Below are 21,613 nucleotides of genomic sequence, written 5' to 3'. Positions count from 1 at the left end.
ATCCTATCTGTAAAATTGTTAAAGATCAGTACAGAGTGACAAATACATTAGTTATAGGCTTCCTAGTACAAAATTTACCTACAAGATGAGTTTCCATCTCAAAGTGAAATATTTTATGGCAATGAAAAACTTAATTTTGTAGGAAGAGTGAAAGAAGTGATTTGATCAGTGTGGTTTTGTGTTTAAGAAAAGCAGCGCCAGCTGGAGTTTGTCTGTCGACCGTGAGAGAGGATGAACAGATGCTGTTCTACAACAATCATTGTTTTCGAAGCCATTAACGTCTCATTTTAACGTCTGCTGAATCAAACAAATAAAACACAAAACAACTCCAGTCCTTTCTCTTTTATCTTCCAGCTAACACTGGCGAGAAAAGTGTGTTTTCTTTCTTCTTCTCCTAAATACGAAGGAAAACAGAGTCATTTCATATTACACACAAAATACGGCTGATCTGCACTGAAACCTATTCCCGTAATTACAATCAAATACCTTCCAAACAGAAGTAATGACTGCATTTTGATCAACGTATCAGTTTCGTAACTGAATACTGTTCATTCTAGCTTTGAAAATAACTTAAATAAACAAACTCTGACAAAAGCAAAACCTATTATTAATATCCTCTGTTACAGTTTTAACAATATCCTTTAAACACCAGACAGGGATTTCAATGAAATCGTAGCATGTCACGTTGGTGGCCCTGGTGACCTCTCTAATTATCACAAAGTCATGATTAATACATCGTTGCAAAGCTTATGGAACACAGATTTCAACGAGGTAATATTTGTGCAATTCCAGCCCTATTTAGAAGAAGAAGAAGAAACAAAAGTCCTAAAATATTTAAAAAAAAAATAGAATTTGCCCTGGCAACTCTTGCAGTCACTCTGCTGACAAAATGATGCTATGTGTAGGCAACACACTTTTAACAATAATATAAAAAATGGTTGCTATTCCTGCAACACAAAGTTAGATAAAAATCGGAACGAAATTCCTATAAAAACGCCCTGTTTTTCATTTTCGAAGGGCTGTTGCAGATCTTCGCTTTCATGGCCCTGGTGACCCCCTAATTATCACAGAGTCATCATTTGATACATCGTTACGAAGCTTATGGGACACAGATTCTAACGTAGAAACATTTGTGCAGTTCGAGCTATATTCGTAGAAGAACTCTTATATGAGACTGTCCTGAAATTAAATGTAATATACGAAAAAAAAAAAAACTGAGACTCCAAAACTTGCCCCTTGTGCCGTAGTGATTTTTACATTGGTATTATAGAGTAAAATGAATGAAAAAGAGATTTAATTTAAGATTAGAAACAGCGCTGTTTCCTTCTATACTGTTTCCTTCTATATTATTATTATTATTATTATTATTATTATTATTATTATTATTATTATTATTATTATTATTATTATTATTATTATTATTATTATTATTATTATTATTATTATTTATTTATTTATTTATTTATTTATTTATTTATTTATTTATTTATTTATTTATTTATTTATTTATTTTGGTAACCGATTCACCTTCCTTTTTCCTCCCTGTATTCCACTACAGTATATTTTTGCGATAGAGAGTTTGGTGTTTTCTTAATTTAAATGATCTGGTATTATGGTAAGTCTTTTGTCAATGTCATGTGATTGATATATTTAAAGGAGGTGGGCTGATAAGGGCCATTTTTCGCCCATCAGGCCCGAGATGTGAAATGCATGGTTTCCAATAGTGTACCTCATAAAAATAAGAAAACAAATATATTTTGATGGAAAGAGCTATAAATGAGAGGTAAAAAAAAAATAATAAACAAAGACGTAAGTGGTGTGCTAATGAGGAACGTAAACACTAATGTCATGAGTTGGAATCAGATAAAGCAATAGTAAATAGAACACTAACGGCAAGAATAAGAAGAATAAAGTCTACTACGACTATGAGATCAGTATATTATATCGGAAATAATCAAGCATAGATAATAATCAGATAACTGGAGACACTTGTAGCTAGTTTGCAGATTAGGCATCGTGCTTGCTGTCGTCATCCGAATCGCCACTGGACCATCGCGCAGCGGCGACATCTTGTAGTGTATGAGTATATTCTAGACTTGGTTTCTTAACTGCGGTGGAATTGTGGCGCCAGTAAGCCAGAAACCATAGTACGGAAGCAACATGCTCACAACATCCGACGACACGTGCGTCTATTTTACATTGACAGTACCACTGAACTCGGAGAACAGAAGCATCGTCATGATATATGTACAGAGACTACGTACCTTTGTCACTTAAGTGCTTGTGAGTGTAAGGATCGGAGACATCAGGTAACTATTTTTGGTCGTTGTTTTTCATCTTTCCTTCAGTATTGCAATATAACGTATCAATGACTTCCATCGGTACTTCATTGACGCGTGGTATGTATGATTCTTCGATATATATATCTATTGCAGAATTTCATGCCATTCTGCGACTGGTTTCCCTGCTCGCACTTTTACTCATACCACTTTCAGAAATGAAACGCCTTCTCAATACTCCATAACGTGCTGTCTCTATTTTTGCTGCCCTACACACATATCCGCGCAAACAATACATTTTCTTTATATATTTTATTGGCATGCTGAGCATGTATTTTCAGTCACAATCGGTAACTTACATCAGAGCTGGAGTATCCAGTTGAACTCGTACATTACAGCGTATAAACGGTATTCATTGTCCTATACTCTGGCGCAATACATTTTGTTCTCTAATAGGTAGAAGGACACACTGAACCAAAATCAGTTAGTACTCATATCAAAGGTTACACAGCGTTATATTATGACGAGTCAGATTTATTTTGGTTCATCGACCCCTTCTTCCTATAAGCCTCCATCAAAGACAGCAAACATTACCAAAATGTCGCAAAACGCTGAAACGGACTCTTTTTGGGCACTCATTTCTATGACTTACTATTTTCATCATCACGTATCTATTATTTTTACATATGCAACATATCTTCTAGTATACAAATACATTGCAAACTTGTCGGAATCGGACACATCATTTTTCCGTTGTCTGATGGGCGAAAAATGGCCCTTATCCGCCCACCTCCTTTGATTGGTTGTTTACTCTTCCGATGAAGGAGCCTTGAAAATAAGTGATTGGGCCCGTCACTTGTTCTCTTCGCGAGGTATGTGTTACACCATATTTAATATTGTGTATAGTATGTTTTATTTTGTGAATTTAAAATCTATTCTGAGTTTTTCCGTGAGTATATAAAAAAAAAAAAAAACATGTAGATAGAAAATTGATAAATATTCTAATTGAACCATCAGTTCAAATATTGGTATTGAATTTCTATAATATAAATGTGTATTTCAAATATGGTTTATGCTGAATATGTCTTGTGATAAGGCAGGAGCCATCTTGGACTTTTACTTCATGCAACATGTGCCTGATAAATTTTTCAGTAATTATAAATTTCTTGTGGTTTTTGCATGAATCGAAATTGTTTAAATCTACTAGAAGTTGAAAATATTTTTCAAAATCGGACAAACTTTTACGAACTTTACAAATTCGTTGTTAGATTCAACATTACGTGTATATATATATATATATATATATATATATATATATATATATATATATATATATATATATATATATATATATATATATATATATATATATATATAATAAAATTTGTTAATGTTATCTGAATTCTTTTTGTGTTGTTTATCAAGTAGAGTTATGTTCCTGCAACCTTTGAAGACTTATTATTATTTGTTGAACTTTAGCATACCAACTCTTTCAGTAGCTTACATTTTTACGTGCGTTAAGCGGCGTTGTAAACCACATACCTGACCCGGGAAACTCTTCTCGGAAGGGCTACTTGTTTGAGTAGAGGGAAGGGAACGTAAAACTTTCTTTCCCGATTTTCAAAGATTTAGTTTTTTCTGGGAAGGGACGGTAGTGGCAACATTACCCACCTTGGCTGTTACACCCTCCTCCTTCCCTATATAAGCAACAAGTACACATACATGGTATTACTATGTAGTGGACTATTTCATTGCTTCACATAACAATTTTTATGGGTGTACCCCAAGGAGTGCGGAATGTTCCCCCAAGAAACCTGACGCAAAAAAAACCACGAACTTTATCCTCCCCCTCCGTCACGCTACCCGCACATACATAAAATGCATATAAGCGGAAAGTTTCCTCCTTCAGAAATACATTGCTACCAAAAATATCTTCCTAGCTTAATTAGTGGCTGAGCTATTGAGGTTTAAAGCCTTCTTGTTATAGTTGCGTTAATTGTCGTTTTAAGAATATATATTACCTATTATGGTATGTATATTATATCATAATACTAGCAGCGTTCACCCCGCTTCGCTGCGGTCACCCCGGAACGCAATAAACTTTGTTACTTAGATAATTTTTACTTTTTCGCTTTCAAGTGATATGATAAAAACCATAGAAGATTGCAGTAAATGTTAACATTATATCGCCTGTCATTTATGTTAACCCGCCCCGCTTCGCTGCGGTCACCCCGGAAGTTTTCGCTTTCAAGTGATATGATAAAAACCATAGTAGATTGCAGTAAATGTTAACATTATATCACCTGTCATTTATGTTAACCCGCCGAGTGACACGGTCATGCGGGTTGCATATAAATACGTTTATTTTTACCTATGATGAACTAACAAAGATTTGTACGTTATGGACACTTGAATGGTCAATTATCTCAAGACACTGGTAATTAAAAATTAAAGTGATATGATAAAAACCATCTAGGGTCCAAATCCTAATAACCCCCCAAAAATAAAAGAAATTGGTTCAGCCGTATTAGCGTGATGAGGTAACAAAGGATTTGTGCGTTCTCTTTTATATAATAGATTACCTATTAAGGTATATATATTACATTACCTCCTTCAGACATTTATTTGATGTAACGATAGTATGTGGATAACATATCTGATGAAAGAAATATTAAAACTGTTACACAGGGTATTAATAACAAGTTAGGGTCAATATTTCTGAAATGTCAAAATGATTACATACTTCCGCCTGCCTCATTCATTAACTTTGGACATACGAATGCTAACTTTTATCTTTTACTTTCAAGTTTGCCTTTAAATCATTATGAAACTTATATTGAAATGTACGTAGGAAAAATGATCAAATAAAACTACTCACACTGCATCATATTGACTTTATCCATTCATATTTTTTTAGTATATATCCTATCTTCTTTTAAAAATAATTTCTTCTTTGAATACAAAAAAGCCAAACATACTTTACATATAAAATGTCTGAAATTGAATTTCATTACATTACAGTACGAACACAATACCCTTGAGACAATATGCAGACAAATTAAGGAATTTCCGAAAATCTATGCGAACGGAAATCTTTACTCGTTACAAGTAGCACCGTTCCATAGATTGGGAAGACGTTGAGAAAGGGCACTGCAAGGACTATTCGTACGGAAGCAAATAACAATTGTATTCTGGGATCAGGAGAGAATCTTCCTATTAGAATGGTTGCCCTCCGAACACATACACCCATCGATAGTGGTCGTTACTGTAATTCACTGCGGCAACTGCAAAGACGCATTCAGCAACGTCGCTTTCTAGAATGGACTCGGAATGTTCTTTAACACGACAATGTGCGTTGACATTGCAGTCGGCAGCCCATTCGGTGCTCTAGGGTTCACGGTTGTCTCTTATCCTCTGTACCCACCGGATCGTGCCCCGAATGACTATGCCCTAAGCCTTATTCAACGCAATTAAAGGGGTCCCATGGAGTAAGAAATTCACTATCTACCCCGAACTTCAGGCCGCTGTCTAGCAGTAATAGCGCCGGAATACCCCCAAGGAACAGTGTAATACGCAAGTACGGAAACTGCCGGAATGATTGGCAACGGTCTATTTAAGAATTCACATGTCATCCGAATGGTATTAATCGAGTTTCAATAGTCACAATTTGTAGACGAACCGAAGTCTTCGGGAATTAATAATAATAATAATAATAATAATAATAATAATAATAATAATAATAATAATAATAATAATAATAATAATAATAATAATAATAATAACTCTATGACCTATGGAACCAGAAGGCTTAATGCGGCAATCACAAAAGCTCTGCATTGACTTTTATCCTTAGCCAACTGGATTCAGTTTCTATTTTGTATTTCTGCTTCTGCGAGATCCATCTTAACATTGTCCTCCCATTTGCACCTAGGTCTTCCCAATGGTCTTTTTCCTCTTAAGTTTCCAGTTAAAATTTTGAAGACCAATGTCCTCAAATAAATATTTCCTACAGTTCTCAATCTTTGTACATAATTTTCACGCGAAGTAAACTTGAATATGACATTGGCAACATTGCTGTAAGCGTATTGGTCGACATGCGAATAGTGTTCAAGGTCAAAGTGGTCAGTGTCAATTCGTCTTTCGCGCACAATACGGTAGATATTTAAAAAGTACCATTACGTCACTCAACAGCTGGATATAAGTGAAAGGTTTGGGAAATATTCAAATATGACGGCCGGTCAGTATTCGAACCTGTAATCTCGCGGCTGTAAGCAGAGTCCTCATGACTGCTAAGAGATATGTAACTCCTCTTAACTGACATGAGGAAGACAACATATAGATTGGCGTAACAAGGTACAAATGTTTTGAAAGCTCCCATTTGAATTTTCATCATTATAGATTCTTTACCAGTACACCTTTGTGAATTAACCAGATGAGACGGTTGGTTTTGTGCATCTAATGATATGTGAGAACGCTTCAAGAAATACGAGAAAAAGAACTCTTTTTATCTTTTGATCGCGGTGTAGTTAAAGCGCTAACAAAGCACAACCAAGGATTATATTATGAAGAGTCTTTGTGCCACCTGTTCCTTATAATGATCCTCTTTCTAAGAGCTTTTGTTGTTGGATCAAATGTCACGGAATGAAGGGGATGAAGAAAAAGGAGTCAGTTGCAGTAGACGTTTTTACACTTTGAAGTTGTTGTGTTAGCACGGAATACGCTATTCTGTTTCTTCAGTACTTTCTGAACCCTCTTCCGTATTTACATACTTAATACTGTTAGTATGAAGATAAACTTTTGGAATTTTCAGCGTTTTTACATCATTGAGAGCAACAGTTTTAAAAATTACTTTAACAATTATTAATATCATACATATAGTATATATGTGTGCTTGAGAAATGTAAAGGTATATCAACAGAAAAAACCTTATTCTGAAAGTAAAAGATTATACTGAAATAGATCATGTATTTCATTTTTTAAATAATTTTCTTGGGTCCGACAGTTCATCGGTCTGCACGAAGATTTATTATACTAATCGGATTGTCTGTGTTACTATTCACATTTAATATGCAAATGCTGTACACTCCAGATCGGTAACTACTAAAATAATGAAACTAACATAGACTACATATACAATAGACACGATATAACCGAGCGACTCGGGAAAAGTCAATGATAAGGACCACTTCCGGCGAAATTGAGTTAGGTTCAATGAGTTGGGATCGGACCACAGAACAGTATGTAGGTAATTTAAGTTTGGAACTGTACAGTCCGCAGCAAAAAACCTGCAACATGAGCATGCAAATTTATTGTGAAACTACGCCTAACAGCCCAGAGAATCAACATAACGTCTAAGTGGCACGAATCACGCCAGGAGAAACCTCGGCGTCCTCCCCTCCACACTTATTTTGGAGCAAAAGACTTCGTCGTTTCACACTAAACTTACAATGCTCATGTTGCAGGTTTTTTGCTGCGGACTGTACCTGCATAGGCAGGAAAAACTTGCTTAGTATGTGTCACTGCATTGCATGGGAATGTTGAACTTTCTTTTCCAATTTGATCGAAAGTTAGAAAATGCCTCTTACCAATATCTTCCCCCAATCCGCTCAACCATACAGTAGCACACACATGGGGTGTTTCAGGGTTTTAACCCTCTCTTGAACAAGATACTATCAAAAATATATAACAAGCTTTCCCTGCCTTCTGCAGGCACATTTCCAAAATTAAACTACCTACATACTGTTCTGTGGTACAAATGCCAAGCGCTTGCCATTGTGTTTGCCCGAGCCACTCATACATATAACAATTCTGAAAGGATATGAACTTGGTACCTTGAACCCCCTCGATAAAGTTCTGCGTACACTACTGGGTACTTTCATATACTACTTGACACTAGTAGAGAGAGGGCGTACTCTACTTAGTTTAGTAGAGAAATACAGAATAAAATGCTACCGCTTGTAACCCCTCTTCTGAGTACGAGCCTACAATTAACAATTAATTATTAAGGAACTGACAAATATAGAAGCCGTAACAAATCAATTAGTTCAGAATTGAAGACATTTCGAATTGTCTTCACTAACAAGAACGTTAGAGAATTTTATTTAAGAGTCTTTGGGAGAGAAACGAGCGTGCATTTCCTGACTTTCAATCTCAATGAACCAATTAGGAAAATGGTTGTTTGTGTACCTGTTGAGGATTGCGTTGAGGTGGAGAGCCAGCGATGAAGCGTCACTGGTTGGAAGCCAAAAGCAATTTTAAAATTGGAGAGAAACAACTTTCTGTAATCGAGGAACACAAACAACAGAACGAATGAATGAATTAAGAAGAAGACTTATCTCTGCTTTCACGACTCCGAGAAGACAAATGAAAGAAATCACAAGAGTTCACAAAGAATAGAATAAGAATTACCAATCGACTCAAGTTAAATTTTACTATACTTTATGTGGCTTCCAAATTGGACTTGAGTCTAATGGAGGAATTCGCAATATTTTCCAGTTAGTTGAGGAGCTCTATGAAAACGACCCACGTTTATTTTTCACCGAAATTTCCGAAGTTAATGCTTCGAAACAGCTGTACGATGTAAAAGACAAACAAATTTCCAAGTCACGTAGAAAGAAACATGTAATAAAGTCTTTGATTTACGTTCGATAAATATGCCCTTAACCCAAGAGAGACATGTGATTAATAAAAGTAATTTACTTTGAAAGAATTGGTAGCATGGGTGTGTGGGAGGAAAGGGAGAACCACAAGAAAATCTACGGACACACATGATCTGGGACCGAACCAGGGACCTTCGTACGGTCCACTGCTGGATTTACCAATAGGAGCGCACGTTAAACGAAAATTTAGTAAACAAGCCAAAAATTTCAGTTTAATAATAATAATAATAATAATAATAATAATAATAATAATAATAATAATAATAATAATAATAATAATAATAATAATAATAAGAAGAAGAAGAAGAATAAAATATTTGTTTTTTGATATTTTTTCATACGTCTAATATAATTTCCCAAAGTGCAATTGCACATATTCCAAAAGGAGATACAATAACGAATGGGCATACGCAAGTGTACACAACTTCCAAGACTATCGCACAAATTCCAAATTCGCGGTGGCTCAGTGGTTCACCTCCGGTGCTTGGGGTCCCTCGTTCGATCCCAGCTCGCGCCGTGTGTACTTTGTGGTGGACAAACACCGTGCTCGTGGGTTTTCTCGGGGTTCTCCCGTTTCCTCCCACTTTCTTCATTCCACCAGTTCACTCATCTATCATCATCAACTAACCGGCATAACCGTGGGACGTAAAACTTAAAGATTTCATTTCTTTTTTTTTCGTTTTCTGTATATGCTCAAAGGAACAATCTTCTCGGACGTGGAGGAGCTTCATGTTTGAATATTCCGCTATTACGGGCAAAAATTTAAAACTATTTTCTTTTATTATTGAACTAGTACATATTGAAAACTAAAACTAATCATTTCCTGTAAGTTTATTTTAGAAACGTTAATTTGTAACATTACAAATTCTTTCTTACAGCAGATTCAACATAAAAATGCAGAAAAAATTATGTTTAAAAAAGTTGAAACAAAGAAAAGTCTAAAATAACTTTTATTTTATATTGCATTCAAATTTTGTTTGTTGGTCTTGATAAAGGGTGGCAAACATCTTCGGACCTAGGTGTGCCAAAATATTAAATGCCACCCTGTTCGTACCAAAGGATCTCCAACTCCTGGCAGACCTGTTCCTTATCTTTTCAATGTTTTCGTTACGAAGGAACAATGCTCACGGTAATTCAGTCCAATTGGAGATTTTAGTTGGTCAAGGGAACAAGATATCATCATGTAAGTTGACCACATTGGAATGACAGAAAGAGACACTGGAATTCCGTATGATACTACCTACATAGGTGTTACCTAATGTGCAATGGAAAAATGTGTTACTTGGATAACTGTTTTGTCTCCTTACGATATCACTTGTACAGTATAATAAGTGTTTTGCAAGATACAACAAATACCGACTATAACATGTACAGCTTGCATAGATGCACTTTTCACTTTCTCTGAATACTCATAAACCAGTGCAGATATTGATATGCAGTTTCAAACAATGCAGTTCCATTGTTATACAAATTACATGTACATATACGAATAGGTTATAATAATAATTTACTAATTACTAATAATAAAAACAGGACAAATTGACATTTTTGTTTCATCAAGTAAGGAACCATGGGCTAAATGCGAACACAATTAATGTTACACAGAGAGAAAAGTCGAACGAATTTAGAAGAAAAATTCGTAGATTCCAACTACAGGCGGCTTTCCTGGTGCTGCTCCTGCCACTACACAACTACAATCTGTGTTGTGGTGCAGATTTTCTGTACTGTGTATCCGTATACAACTAGATAATGTTTGTCAAAGTATGTAACCATGATTTTCTGTGTTTTAACCATGATTTTCTGTATCTGACAGAAAATATACACATTTCCGTCTATTTGAGGCTGTACATATTGGACCTGGCTCAGTAACAAACCTGTACGTAACCAGGTACAGAAAATCTTGTGTGTGGCACAGAATCCTGCTAAATTTTGTCTCTTCGGACTTTCTAGACCAAAGTTCATATTTTTTCACCTGTAGATACCAAAGCAGGTTTGCAGTGCAGTTGACATCAAAGCGAAAGTTTGCAGAAAACTTTATATTTGAAATGCATGTAGGGGACATGGTAGCTCAGTACTAGAGCGTGGTACATGGGGTCCCTGGTTCGATCCCAGCTCTCGCCAAGACGGCTTTGTGGTGGCAAACACCGTGTTCGTGGGTTTTCTCGTGGTTCTCCTTTTCCTCCCATTTTATTGATTCCACCATTTCATTCATTTCTCATGATCACTGTCTTCTTTAGCCTAGCCGGCATAACCGTGGGATGTAAAGCTGAAGGATTTTTTTTAATGCACGTATCACTGGACGGAAAAGAGGAGAAAGACATTGGAGCCAGGATAGCAGAGAGAGACCTTCGAGGTTATATGGTTACCGTATATCCCTTTAGCAACGGTTACCCGGATCGATTTGCTGGAAGAGGTCATGTAATTCGAATCCCACATTAAACTATAGGTCCATCTCTTATGTAGTCTCAGTAATCAACTAAGGCAGTTGGATAAGAGAGCCAATACTGGACGATAACGGAGAAAGACGATAAAAACCAGGCAGATGAAAACCAAAGAACATTCATCTAGCGTAGAGAAACACGAAATAGTGTCATAGTCAATGCACTAACCCAAAATCGACCAACGCTTGAAAGAAAAGATAAAGGAAAAAACTAGACGTGGAGCACCAATAACGAAATCGACGGACGAAATGATGAAACGCCGACCATATCAATACCTGAAAGATTGCATTAAAGGAATTACAAAATTCAGTCTTTGCAAATTGTCTATCGACAGAGAGGAAGAAGATAAGCGTGTCCCCAGCTGATGTGCAGAGGAGCCAATGAGTCAACTGCAAGAGGTGTTGCTCGAAGGATCGCACACGCTATTGGCTATTCTCGGTTGGTTCGTTGTCTTGGAATAAACTTTGGCACTCGCATATGCACTGATGATCAGCCTAACTAACAAGAAAAAAATAAATAAAACGAAACCAAAAAGTAAATAAAAGAAATGCTCTTGTGACGACATGTGCAACATTGTTTCTTTGCCTCCTGTTTATTCTTGTACTTCGCTTTTATTCCTTTTATTCTTGTGGTCTGGCAACTATGTTAGGCAATGAGATTTCTGCGTGTCTTCCGCATATCTTAGGAAGGTAACGCTGCTCAGAGCCCGAAGAGAGGGTACACGTTCTGTACCTTATCAATTCCAAACCTCTAATACCATTTAATACAGTATTACATATACCATTAACTTTAGATACATATATGCTGATTAGATTTTTATGTAGGTCTAATGGTCAATAAATTAACCACTTTGATTCATCCCGAATTCAATCATTTAAGCTTGCAGCATGCTTGACATATCAAAATAAAACCCTGAAGAACATTTCACATAACAAAATTGTTAGCTTGATTCAAGAGTACACGAAAGATACAAGGTTATTATCATATGAAGGTTCTACAAAAAGTTTTCTTCTTAATTCTGGTACAAGCTTTTAACACTACAACCTTCTTGACATAAGAATTACGAATCAAGTATTGTAGTTTCTATAAAACGAAATTATTTCAAGGTTGCTGTGGTAAGCTTTTACAATGTTTGTTATACTAACCTCGTTAGCATAATTCAAGCACTCTAGTTTCTACAAGATAATAGTACTGTGAACTTAGTATGGCAAGCTTCCAGAGTGGTAAGTTCCAACTTTGACATTTGTAGGAGATTGTTGTAATGTCATGTCCCCAACGCAAATACGACGGTAAATAAAGAACTATTCGTTTTATGTAGAGTATTACAAAACAACGGTAGGGGCTGGAAAAGAACATTTATTTATTTATTTATTACATTGTTTCATTGCTTTTAGATGCACTTATTCCAGCGGTTCATTTTCACTCGCGCATTCAGTCAACAATAATGTGTTTGGCGACAAACCAACTAGACCTACTGGCTATACAATCATCTAGGTATTGCTTGTTTCACTACAAAGTCCAAAGGAAATAGACGATCTCCTATATCAACTTTGAATGTTCTCAATAGATGATAATCAGAAGGCGCGAAATATGGACTATATGTAGGGTGCTTCAGCATTTCAGAACCTAATTTCCCAGGTGTTTGAAGTGTCTTGCGGGCCTATACGCCGTGTAATGTCTTGCGGCAACAATAATTTCTTCGACAATAGTACTTGGCGTTCGCTCCAAATTGCTGGTTATCAGTTGTTACAGCAATTCACTGCAACTTACACTGATGGCCGTAAACTCCTTTTTTCTAGTAAGCTTCATGTAAATTCCATTTTACTGCTTCGTAAAGAGTTATGGTGCCAGGAGACGTGTCCGCCCGCGGTAAGGGCCAGGGGGCAGTAGCCCCTGTTCACAGGGACGTACAAGGGGTGGATCCTGGGGATCCAGACCCCCCGAAATTTCAACTTTTCTGTAAATTTAGCCTAATTTTAGGGGCCATTTCACGAATTTTAATATGAAATACCCTCATATTGAGTTTGAACCTCTACCGAAATAAATTCCTGCGTACGCTACTGCCTGTTCAGTTCTTGGAAATACATGGCAAAATATATTAATTTGATATCACATATCTGTGAAGAATATTAAATTCTAGGGTGTCTATAAGCACAATTATAGCCAACATTTTCGAATTATTTTTTGTTCTTTTTACTCAGTGTCTTTTGCTAGTGATGTGGGATATTGGAACATGTTACGTAACCGCCTTCGCCTACCGAGCGAAGTAGCTCAAGTGGTAGTGTTGACTTCGCATTCGGGAGGTCGTGGGTTTGATTCCTGCTGCCGACAATCCTAACTGCGGTTTTCCAGTGCTTTTCTCAGTCCTACCTGGCAGATGCCGGGATGGTACCTACTGAACAGGCTCTGGCCAATACCTTCCCAAATCCTTTCCATAGTTAATGCTGTTGTTAGATATCCAGTATAAAATGGTCTCTGAGTTGTATCTGGTGATTGTTAAATAAATAAATAAATAAATTTCTCCTTGGGATTTGCTTCCGAATTTCTACTTTTTTTTTTCACAACAGTGAAATATTGAAATTTAGGAAACACCTGAATGATAGAACGATCAACCGAGAATTAAGGCGTTTCCGATCTGATTGCCTTGTAATAGCCAATGGGTGATATCAATAAAAATAAGTAACTACTCCTGAGAAGTCCTGCTCGAGAATCGGAGTAACTACAGCTGGAGTAATCTCCTCCCTCAATTTCATATCAATAAAACAAGCCACTACTCAGGTCTAGTCTGCTCCAGATTTATGAACGTTTACTCGCGCTTCCTCTGCACGTAGCACTGAGTCGTATCAATAAAAGAAGTGATTACTCATTTCTCCCATTCATGGCGCAGTCATTTCGTTGTTTTTCACCTATGGCGTAGTATCTTAAAAGCCATGAAACGGGCAAGTAGCAACGATAGCTTCAATCAAAGTGCATTTGTGGATATTCTAAAAGAGTTTCCAGTGGTACTTTCAAAGTCACAGTTACCAGAAAGTAAACGAAGGAAAGCCGAAAGTTTGAAGGTAATTACACTGAAATGCAACGAAATATCAAATACATCTACGACTGAGACACAAATTCAAAAGAGAATCTTTAATATTCGAGCGAGAATAAAACAAAAATAAAAAAGGAGAAAAAAATAAAAAAAAAAAAACGGGAAAGAAGAAAGTAATACTGAAACGATGGGAATGATGAACCTATTTGAGCTGATGGATGTTGATTGGAATAAAGCAATATCAAGATTAACACGACAAGCGCATATCACGTGTTGTCCAAGGTCTTTGTAGATTGTTTGGCTTTAAGAACGAAATCAGACACTTGGCTCCTTTGTTTTCTTTTTAAAAAAGTCCAGCCACCCACGTCATAAATCACGTCCATCTGATTGCGTTTGCCACACCATACGTGTCCCCTTTCGCCTTGACATAAACAAAATACATTCTCATATATACACCCTTTCTATCAACGTTGAGTTGAGTTGATTATTAGTTTAACGTCCTTTTCAGTAGTGTGCCTATATGAGACAGAACCCACTGATTAACGTGGAATCCGAACCACATGAGCTCCTGCCGGGAATCGAACGCGGGTCTCCTATGCCAAAGGCATGTACGCTAACCGCTTAGCCACGAAATAGCTCTTCCTATTAACGTATTACTCTCCAAAATACTAGGTTTCTTTAATGCCACTTGTGTGTAGTCAAGTGCTCCGATAGCACCCGGAAATGTATATTGTTCTTGCCACTCTGCCTTTGCTGTTTGCATATTACGCACACTTCCGGAAACAATCCATTTTCAGGTACTCATAGACAGTACTTTGAGCCACACCAGAATCCCCTGACATTCCGACCTGGAATCCCGGATCACTCACGTAACGCAAGAAAACCAAGGACACCGATTTGTCTTTAAATTGAGGGGGGGGCATTCAGATGCAGAAGGTATATATATCAGGATTTTAAGACAAATTGCACTCTAATTATGCCAAATATTGTATATTCATAAATAATTAGGGGGCCCACATGAGCTTTGGGGGGCCCGGGCCCCCACAGGATCGGCGCCCTTGAAGAAAACCCGCATCTTTTCATCATTACGTAGTCCACCACCCGGAATTTTGGTTGATTCTCCTTAAAAAATGTTGTGCTAACCACTCTACATTTTCTTTCATAAACTTATAATGCTTTTTGTAATCTCCATTTCCAACATTTCTATGCAGTTTATAAGTTTTTCTACGTAGTAAAACAATCATATATTCTGCCATATTTCGCACGGAGTCACCTATTTAGCTTGCTCCACAAATTTGGAGAAGTTACTAGCATCACAGAAGAGTCTTTGATTTTTATTGATATCAAACGCGCAGTAGTTACTCGGCTCGAGAATAGAGGTGTGGTTACTTCAAAAGGGCGGGGCTTCTTCGAGGTCAGCCGAGACGACTAGTGCTCAGTTCTCTTTTTATTGATACCAATGCGAGTAACTACTTCAAAATTGGGCGTAATGAGTAACTTCTCCGTTTTATTGATATCACCCAATGTCAGTGTGCAGCTTAACGCCTACTTTTTTTTTTCCCCCTTTAGAATGCAAGCGTAGAGTTACCTTGGCTACTTGGCTATGTCTTGACAGATTGAGATGCTCATATTTGTTCTGTACTTTTCCATTTTTCTTGAGTGTATAGTTGTCAAGATTGTACGCATCCTAATTGGAGTTGAGTCCAGTGTTCATTTATCTCCTTCTGCTACATTGGAGTTATAGTAGAACGTAGTATTAAGATGATCTCCAAAGTACGACGAGGGCTTGAACCCATTGCACAGATCTTCATGCGAGATCAACCCTTGCAGTATAGACTGTTCCTCACCACCCTATGTCGCCTCCAATAGAGTTCGATTGCACTGACTCCGGCTCTCCAATTGGAATTAAAGAGTACAATGATAATAGACGAACGTTCGAATGTTACTAGCAAGGATGGAGTACATATTCAGGATGTATGGAAATCCCATGCAAAACGCAATTTCAGGATGTATCTGGAATGTCTGTCGCTTTCAGGATCCATATTGAAACACGAGAGGAAACAGATTTACGTACATTTTTCGTATACACAGTAACTTGTGCAGGGCCGCACCCACGGAGGGGTTCACCGTGTTCGGACTCCCAAATTTCTCAACTCAACATACGTTTGTACACTTTCTCATTAAAATTATACTTGTTAAACATTGAAATGATTGATGTAGCATGGAAATTTTGATCCTACACTTCATCTTTCCTGTTCTTATTAAAACAATCTAGTACTATCATTCTTTTTCTGAAAATGTAGGCTACACTGTAAAAAATCGTTGTGTTATTTCAACGACATGCCTATGTGTTAACACGATTGTGTTAAAATATAACACAAATAAGTGGTTAGAATAACTCACTCTCCATTTGGAGTTGTGTGTCAAATGCCGGTAGTTGAAATGACACACAGCCTGTGTGTTAAATTAACACAAGTGTAGAATCTTCGGTGTTGTTTTCTGCGTGATTGCCAAATATGTTGGACATCTAATTATAAAGGCTTATAAATTGAAGCTACAGATAAACACAGTAGAAAGAAATACTTAAACAAATCCAGGTATACACAAAATTTCAAAATGCAAACCGCGCGATGTGTTTTCAATTGTTTTACATAATGTTTCTGAAGAAACTCTAACAGCACAAGATGTGCTAGGCATGTGCCATTTAGATGTTCTAAATTATCTCCCACATTTGATGCATTTATTGCTTCTTTTTCTAAGCGATTGTGTACTAGATTGTGTCAACAAACGCATCAACTTTATTAGATGGCAACTGGCGCCGATAATTTGAAAGTGAATATGGAAGAACTATAAAATAAGTAGACAGTCGTCATTTTGTTATAAAATTTGGTCTACATGGCAAGCAAATTTTTTCTCACCCCCACGGTTATCGTCGAATATACGCGGCTTAAAGGAGCACTCTGATTAGCCAAATTCAAAAGACCTCAACAATTATTCCTCTACAAGGGACGTTTTCTTCATGGCCTCCGTGGCCAAGTCGCAAGAGCACGCGGCTAGTAATTGAAGGGTTGGTGGTTCGTGGCCCCTCCCCGCCACTGGAGTACGTTTTCTTACTTGTTTAAAGTGTTTGTTTAGACTCGGCATAATGTAAACACATTACGCATATAGGCGACTTAACATATTTTGGGGGAGTAATTTTGTGGTTCATTAACGTTTACGGCATGGCTCAACACCGGTTGTGTGTTAAAGACGTAACACACCCCCTGTGTTAAACGCCAACACCGTGGGGTATGTGTTGAACTAACACCGCATAGTGGTAGTCACGCTGGAACCACTGTCGTGTGTTAAAATTGAGTTGAATTAACACAACCATTTTTTACTGTGTATGCTCGTAATTTACTACAGAAATGAGCCTTTTGTAACAAAAATTTGTTCTATTTTATTTTTCATTACTATATATATAAATTAATAAGTATTTCCCTTGCATGTATTAGCTGGTGACCTACCCACATAGCTCAGAAATTTAATTATTTGTAATTTCATTAGTTTCAGATCTAACAATAATTCTTACTTGAAATTGAAAACCAAAATCTCAGCAGGCAATTTCTTTTCTTCGCAACGCATTTCGAAAGCGTAAAACATTCTATTTACAAACTCTGACTCAAAAACCACTCTGAACCTCGATAAGTTTTCATTCTACTAACAAACTCTTGACTCTACACACATCATGAATGTGTTCATACTGAGCATCGATTGTTTGTTCAACGCTAAAACACAAATATAGTTTGTCAACTATTTTTTTAAATTAAGGTTGTAATAAGTAGACCTGTGATTTATAATGGTTTATATTCTTTTATTTTTTATTTTTATTTATTTATTTATTTAGAACTGCAGCCCTCAGGGAACCCAGAGTTCGGAGTCTACGGGAACACCTGGTAGTCCGCGAGAGGAGATGGAACCAACGCAACTACAGATGTTCCCCGTTGCCCCGCCCACGATGGGGCCTCCTGCAGGCCCTCCTCCGCCCCCTGCGCCCACGTACGTCTACCCAGGATACATGTTTGGTCCCACTCTGTACAATATGAACGGTGAGTTTCTGTCTCCTATCTACAACATATTCAATTAATTATAGTCATTCCATTAGAGTTAAGAGCTAATTGCATTTAGCAGATAATGCCAGAGCAAATTAATAGACTCCTGCTCCAACGTCGAAGAAAATGGTTTAGTATTGATAAGAGTAAAGCAAAGAATATTTTGCCCAAAATTTTATACGTGGTATTTAACGCACGGCGACCTAAATGAAGTATTATTTTACACTTGACTTGAACTTGGCCCGCGTAGCGTAGTCGCTAACGCTGTTGCCTTTGCTGCGAGTGGTCCCGAGTTCAATTCTCAGAGACATACCCGATGGAAAAAGTGTAAAAGTTATTTTTTAGGCCAACCACCCTGAGTGAAGTTTCCCTGAGTTTTTTTCATTCACACCACGCAAATGCCGGGATGATACCTAACACGCAGGTCCCAAGCCGCTTCCTTCCTTCCATTTCCTCGAATAGTGTGATCGCCAAGGGCTAAAATGGCCATAGATGCCGAAAGCCCAAAAATCTAATTTGTAATTTCTAACATTTGGCTTGAAAAATCGAAAGAAAGTTTGTTTAAATCCATACAAATTTTGTCAGTAATTTACAATAAGTCCATAGGAAATTTGATTTAAATCCATAAAAACTAAGTGTTTTTTAAATTGAAAGTTATTTTTTAAAGTATAGGGCCTAAAGGTAACCAAAAAAGTAGTGTTGCTTTTTGTGTAGGTTTGTGTTCAATTGGCCCTCATACCATGAGTTGAACGTGAAGGGAGATAAGGCCAAGGTCAGTTGTTGGTGTGGGTATATCCAACATACTACCTGGTTGTGGCAGTTCAGTTATACCGTGAACTTACGTAAAGACAGAGTGAACATGGGAACATAAGAGCGTGTATGCTATACGAGCTCAAATTGGAGTCAAAAGACGCTCCGGGGGGGGGGGGGAGAAGATATGCCAGGCCTTTGGTAAGAGTGTCGTGACTACGCGAATAGTGCAGCGGTGGTTTAATAAGTTTAACGACGGTGACGAAACATTCGAAAACGCACCACCTGCCGGAAGACCAACACATGTACAAAATGAAGATTTTCAAGCAGTAATTAAGGTGAACAGTGACCAGACATGTGAGGAACTGGGACTACAATTTAGTGTCAGTAGAGAACCATTCGTCAGCACCTCCATCAACTTGTGAAGCACTACAAGTTGGATAGATGAGTCCCACATGATTTGACTTCTGGCCAAAAGGCAACGCGAGCTGTCTCGTCTCAGAAAAGAGCCATTTCTGGACAGGGTGTTGAAATGTGATGATGGGTCCTGTACGAAGCTCCACGGCGCCGTCATCATTGGTTAGCATCCCATGAACCGGTTCCAAAACAGTAGAAATCAGCACTGCACCAGAACAAAATCCTCTTGTGTATTTGGTGGACTGCCATAGGGAACTGCTGCCAGCTGGTCAGAGCATCAATGCAACTGTGTACTGTCAGCAGTTGAGCCGTGTTCAAGAAAAACTCAAAACTCTGAAGTTAGCACTTCTGAATCGCAAAGGGGTTCTTGTGTTACAGGACAATGCTAAGCCCACGTGGCTAGGATGTCCTGGGACATCATTCTGCGTCTTGGATGGGAAACACTATTGCATCTGTCATACTCCCCGAACATTGCACCGTCCGATTATCACCTGTTCCATTCCTTGGACAATCACCTTTCAGGACGCCAGTTCAAATCCCTAGTAGAGGTGCAAAATGCAATTGATACCTTCTTCGCTTCACGGCCCACCAAGTTCTACCGCGATGATTTCCATGGCCTTCCAAAATGTTAGCAGAAAGTCGTATATGCTGATGAAGGCTATTTTTGATCTTTCAGGTACGTCTTAGGTGACATATCGATGTTCGAAGGTGGTGGGTGAAAAAGCGACAGGATTTCGTTGGTTACCTTTATATATAAGAATTTTTGTTTAAATACATAAAAATTTATTCATTTTTTTTTTAATTTGAAAAAACTATGTATGGTGTAGATTAATTATGCCATTATATGAGAGAGACGAGGGTTATTCCATAAGTTAGGTTACTGTTTTTCAACTACCATCACACACACACACACACACACACACAAGCTACAGGAACTGAAATGTACACCCTATGCGTGTTTGAAGGTCACAGGAATGTGTTTATAAATTAAGGCTCCCAGACGTCCCGATTTAGCTGGGATAGTAATCTTGGATTTACATTATCTGTGCATCCAAAATTATTCTGAACTCCAGCTGTCACGATTTTTTTTTCAAAACAGTAAGTTAAAAGTACATTTCTTATCTTTTTTTAAAGAGATCTTTCATTAGTCACTTTTGATGATTGTTGCCTGTTATTTAATTGGTTATGCTATTTCAGCAAAAAGTAAGTAGACCCCTACATAGCTGTGGCTATACCGTAAATTTTCATAGGGTGTCCCAGGATTTTAGCCAAAAATTTGGGAGCCCTATTTTCAGTGCCACCGATGGATGTGTGTGTAAGGGGGCTAACGGCAGGGAACAATCGAAATACGTACAGACGAATTCATTGCTTGATCAAGTTAATATGCATAAATGTACACAGAAGTAAAAGATGTACATGTATAGAGAAAAGCAATCACCGTTCGAACCGTATTTCCACGGCTGTGAAGGGAAGGGCGTTGAATATTATTTATTTATTTATTTATTTATTTATTGTAACAACAACACAACAGGCGTCCTGCCCATTTACAGTGTTTGTTTACATATATGGTAAAATATCATAATTTTTACAGAAGAAAAACATACAGAAATGTTTATTGTTTCATTAATTAACTCAGCTCATCATACTACAAATTGTGTTCCTAAACATTTTTTCAGACATATTGAATATGTCTATCATTTCACACTTTTCTTCAATATTATTGTAGTGAGAGCTCATTCTCCATAAAGGGGATGTATACAGGATGTCAGTGCGTGCTTTCTTACAGTACATGGTACTACTATTGCTTAACCTCGTTCTAGATGTCGGAACATGCAGAAATATATTAGAACTTAGTTCTATGCAATCAATTTTATTATTTATTATTTTATGTAGAAAAACTAAATCATTAACATACCTACGTTGCTCTAATGTCGGTATATTGAAA

General features: G+C 37.3%; 1 protein-coding gene across 1 annotated transcript in view; it reads left to right on the top strand.

Moving 5' to 3' along the window:
- Window positions 1-21,613, top strand: part of LOC145691115 (uncharacterized) — a 465,209-nt gene that overhangs the window by 357,543 nt on the left and 86,053 nt on the right. The window contains exon 7 of the mRNA XM_081766826.1: window positions 18,297-18,498. Coding sequence (XP_081622952.1) covers window positions 18,297-18,498 — 202 coding nt within the window. The remainder of the gene's footprint in view (window positions 1-18,296; window positions 18,499-21,613) is intronic.

This window comes from Thermobia domestica, chromosome 7, assembly GCF_964235325.1.
Source record: "Thermobia domestica chromosome 7, izTheDome1.hap1.1, whole genome shotgun sequence".
In the NCBI taxonomy this organism is placed as follows: domain Eukaryota; kingdom Metazoa; phylum Arthropoda; class Insecta; order Zygentoma; family Lepismatidae; genus Thermobia; species Thermobia domestica.
This window is presented reverse-complemented; position numbering and strand designations above follow the sequence as displayed.